The sequence below is a fragment of the Limulus polyphemus genome, unplaced genomic scaffold (genome assembly GCF_000517525.1).
Source record: "Limulus polyphemus unplaced genomic scaffold, Limulus_polyphemus-2.1.2 Scaffold10809, whole genome shotgun sequence".
NCBI classification, from domain to species: domain Eukaryota; kingdom Metazoa; phylum Arthropoda; class Merostomata; order Xiphosura; family Limulidae; genus Limulus; species Limulus polyphemus.
Genome location: NW_013676419.1, coordinates 2,965 through 7,557, shown reverse-complemented (window position 1 = coordinate 7,557; position 4,593 = coordinate 2,965). Strand labels below are relative to the sequence as shown.

The 4,593-nt window shown below is 34.4% G+C and overlaps 1 protein-coding gene across 1 annotated transcript in view; it reads right to left on the bottom strand.

Annotated features, from left to right (window-relative positions):
* LOC106476534 (polycystic kidney disease protein 1-like 2) overlaps positions 1–4,593 on the bottom strand; it is a 16,391-nt gene that overhangs the window by 10,117 nt on the left and 1,681 nt on the right. Inside the window, exons 2-3 of the mRNA XM_022380371.1 lie at positions 3,911–4,076; positions 1,067–1,345 (exon numbers count right to left, since the gene is read on the bottom strand). Coding sequence (XP_022236079.1) covers positions 1,067–1,345; positions 3,911–4,076 — 445 coding nt within the window. The remainder of the gene's footprint in view (positions 1–1,066; positions 1,346–3,910; positions 4,077–4,593) is intronic.

The window sequence follows — 4,593 nt, the reverse complement described above, 5'->3', positions numbered from 1 at the left end:
AAATCATTACAATAAGAAACAAATCAAGAAATAAATCATTACAATAAGAAACAAATCAAGAAATAAATCATTACAATAACAAACGAATCAAGAATTAAATCATTACAATAACAAACGAATAAAGAATTAAATCATTACAATAACAAACGAATCAAGAAATAAATCATTACAATAACAAACGAATCAAGAAATAAATCATTACAATAACAAACAAATCAAGAAATAAATCATTACAATAACAAACGAATCAAGAAATAAATCATTACAATAACAAACAAATCAAGAAATAAATCATTACAATAACAAACAAATCAAGAATTAAATCATTACAATAACAAACGAATCAAGAAATAAATCATTACAATAACAAACGAATCAAAAAATAAATCATTACAATAACAAATCAATTAGCTAACACAATGTAAATAAATGCTTTTTTCGAGTGAAGTCGTTCGGGGTTGGTGAATCCTACTAATGTTACAATATCTCTGAAGTATCGATGTTTGGAAACTACCCGAAATTTCGGAAGTCAAGATATAGTGAAACCGGAACAAAAACATACAGTCGCTTTTCTGTAAATAAAGAACAACTGAAAATCTCGGAACTATTAATAAAGATAAAAGCGAACACTATTAAGATTGTTTGTTTTGAAGTTCGCGCAAAACTACACGAGGGCTATCTGCGCTAGCCGTCCCTAATTTAGCAGTGAAAGACTAGAGGGAAAGCAGCTAGTCATCACCACCCACCGCCAACTCTTGGGCTACTCTTTTACAAACGAATAGTAGGATTGACCGTTACATTATAACGCCTCCACGGCTGATGGGGCGAACATGTTTGGTGGGACGGGGATTCGAACCCGCGACCCTCAGATTGCGAGTCGAGCGTCATAACCACTATTAAGCATGGAACACTAAACTTTTTTTTCGTTATTTTAACTTATGGGGGGTCTGAATGTTATAGATCTGGACTATAACATCTTTTTAGTTTGTTTGAACATCTGATAATAATGCATAAATAAGAAGTTTTATTTCAGTTATTAAATAGTTTAGATGAAAGAGGAACTCACCTGTTCCGGGCTAAGAGACAGAGGTCCAACGCTTACAGCTGAGGCCGATGGTTTTGAAGATGTCCGACCATACCACATTGCATTAACTAACATCGATAGATAAAGTAATGCAATGCAGCAGGACACACGCTGACAGCGAGTGAAACGGCTTTTTGGTGGGCGCATGAATATGGAGAACCAGAGGTGTCCGTCGGACAGATTTTTTCTTGAGGTGACATTGAAAAGATGGGAAAATTCAGTGGCTTCTCCTTTGCCAGCAACAGGTAGAAGTCTGTCGATCTTTATCACCAGAAATTAACATGAAATACTATATATATATCACTAGAAATTAACATGAAATACTATATATATATCACCAGAAATTAACATGAAAAACTCTACGTATCACCAGAAATTAACATGAAAAACTACGTATCACCAAAAATTAACATGATAACCTCTATATATCACCAGAAATTAACATGAAATACTATATATATTACCCGAAATTAACATGAAATACTATATATATCACCCGAAATTAACATGAAATACTATATATATCACCAGAAATAAACATGAAAAACTCTACGTATCACCAGAAATTAACCCGAAAAACTACATATCACCAGAAATTAACATGAAAACCTCTATATATCACCAGAAATTAACATGAAATACTCTATATATCACCCGAAATTAACACGAAAAACTACATATCACCAGAAATTAACATGAAAACCTCTATATATCACCAGAAATTAACATGAAATACTCTATATATCACCAGAAATTAACACGAAAAACTACATATCACCAGAAAATAATATGAAAACCTCTATATATCACCAGAAATTAACATGAAAACCTCTAAATATCACCAGAAATTAACATGAAATACTCTATATGTCACCCGAAATTAACATGAAATACTCTATATATCACCAGAAATTAACATGAAAAACTACATATCACCAAAAATTAACACGAAAAACTACATATCACCAGAAATTAACACGAAAAACTACATATCACCAGAAATTAACATGAAATACCCTACGTATCACCAGAAATTAACATGAAATACTCTACCTTTTTAAAAGAAAAACATCTGAAATATTAACAAATAAACACACAAAAACAAGATATACAAAACAAGGAAACACTAATAATATAGAAAACAACAAAACTGTTCAAAAACCAACACAGATATTTTAAAACATAACCATTAAATAAAAGAAAATATATTAACAATATATTGTTTAATAATTTTTACGTAAAATAATTAATCCAGTTTCTCATTGCCAAAACTGGATTTGATTTGTTTTTTTATTAAAATCTGGGAGAACATTATTGGTTGTTAAAATCGGCTTGGTTGATTCGGTGTTGAATTTCGCGCAAAGTAATTCGACAGCCATCTGCGTTAGCCGTGATAGACTAGAAGGAAGACAGGAAGTCAACTCTTGAACTTCACTTTACCAACGAAAAGTGGGATTGTTCGTCACATTATAAAATCCCCACGGATGAAAGGGCGACCCTCAGATTGCGAGTCCAGCGCCCTAATCACCAGGCCGTGCCAGGCCCTAATCAAGAAGTCCTTAGTTTCATCCACTCACTAAAACTAATCAAAACTTAAGTTCATATAATTTAACCATTCTCAAGTGAGCAATAAAACACAGTTTAGTTACTTTAGTGGGCTTATAACGCTAAAAATCGAGTCTTGATACACGTGATGGGCTGGGCATGGATAGCCCATTGTGTAATTTTGTGCTTTACAATAAAAAAAATGTTATATTTAATTTTGTATTTGAATTTAATGAAAGCTTACATTAGGACAATGGTATTACTTCCTTCATTGTTCATCTGTCGTTTTCATATTTCCAATATTCGTTACGTTCATTTATATCAACCATTAAAAAACAGAGCAACAGGATACTTTCATCAAAACATAAAAAGAGGTTCTCAGATGGATTTTTTTTTTAAAATCCATTAACGACCCCAAGTTTTTTTATTTATTTATTTCCCACGTTATTGTCCCTCGGTGGGATAGCGGCAAGTCTTCGGATTAATAACACTAAAATCAGGGGTTTGTTTCTCCTCGTTGGACACAGCAGATGGCTTTGCTATAACAAAACACAAACACTTACGTTATTTGGCAAGTGTTTGCCAAAACCAATAGAAATTTACGTACATTCAACGTTTCTGTTTCGTTGAATTTCGCGTAAAGCTGCAAGAGGAATATCTGCGCTAGTCGTTTCTAATTTTGAGGTGATAGACCAGAGGGAAATAGATAGTTAACACCACCCGCCAACAGCTCTTGGGCCACTTTTGTTACATCAAATAGTGGGATTTGAACGTCACTCTTATAACGCATCAACTACCACTAACTCTAAGACTACTTTTGTCAGATCAAATACTGGGATTTGAACGTCACTCTTATAACGCATCACCTACCGCTAACTCTAAGACTACTTTTGTCACATCAAATAGTGAGGTTTGAACGTCACTTTTATAACGCATCACCTACCACTAACTCTAAGACTACTTTTGTCACATCAAATAGTGAGGTTTGAACGCTACTCTTATAGTGCACTGTTGGCCTGAAAGTACGTAGCGCTATTTATTCTTCTTTGTAACAGGACGCGAACCATGGAGCCTCAGCTACAAATTCCGGTGCCCTAACCACGGGCCATCATCCGCCACATACAACGAGGAAAATCATATGTTGTGAGGTTTAACTTTTTGGTTTCTCGCGGATCAGTAGTTATTGCAGACAATATTGTTCTCGGGACTAAATTGAAAAGGAAAAATAATACACCCACACAATTAGCTTGACACGGCTTGAAACCATCTAGTTTTACTTACCGCTCCGTCATCTTTTTCAACTGCAAACCATTTGTTCGCTATGAACTCATACTTTTGACCGGTCTGAACGTCTCGAATCACAATGAAGCTAAGAAACCACGACCGGAATTTACCTTTGCCAGAGTTATCGTGCCAAATCCGCATATAGTTCAGTCGTCCGAGGGATCTAAAAATGGATTATAGATTATTACGACGAAGTCACCTACAGGCCGTTTGTAGGTACTAGAGAAAACAATTATGAGAAATACTTTTCTCACTGCAACTATTCTGAATGGCAATAATAATTAAATAATTATCTAGTGTCAAAATAATAGCGGCTATGATCTAAATATTAATGTCAAAGTAATAACGAATATTCAATCTATACCTTTGAAAATAGCTTTTAGACGTCCTCTGTGAAAGTTCAGTCCTTGGTAATGTTATACACAGGTCAACCACTTTACTAGGTGCTTTGTCGTGAGCTGCAGGTGCAACATAAACTGACCACGTGATGCGTCACGTGATCCCAGTAGCAATGTAAATTACTGGGAAAAGCATATTTGTAGCCAAATTCGGTGACGAGGAACCCACTTTGAGACTAATAATGGTTGGAGACGGCTTGAATGGGTAATGAAGTAAAACTTTAATATAAATTTAACATAACAGCAAATGTACAAAGTTTCGACAAGGTTTTGTCATCATCA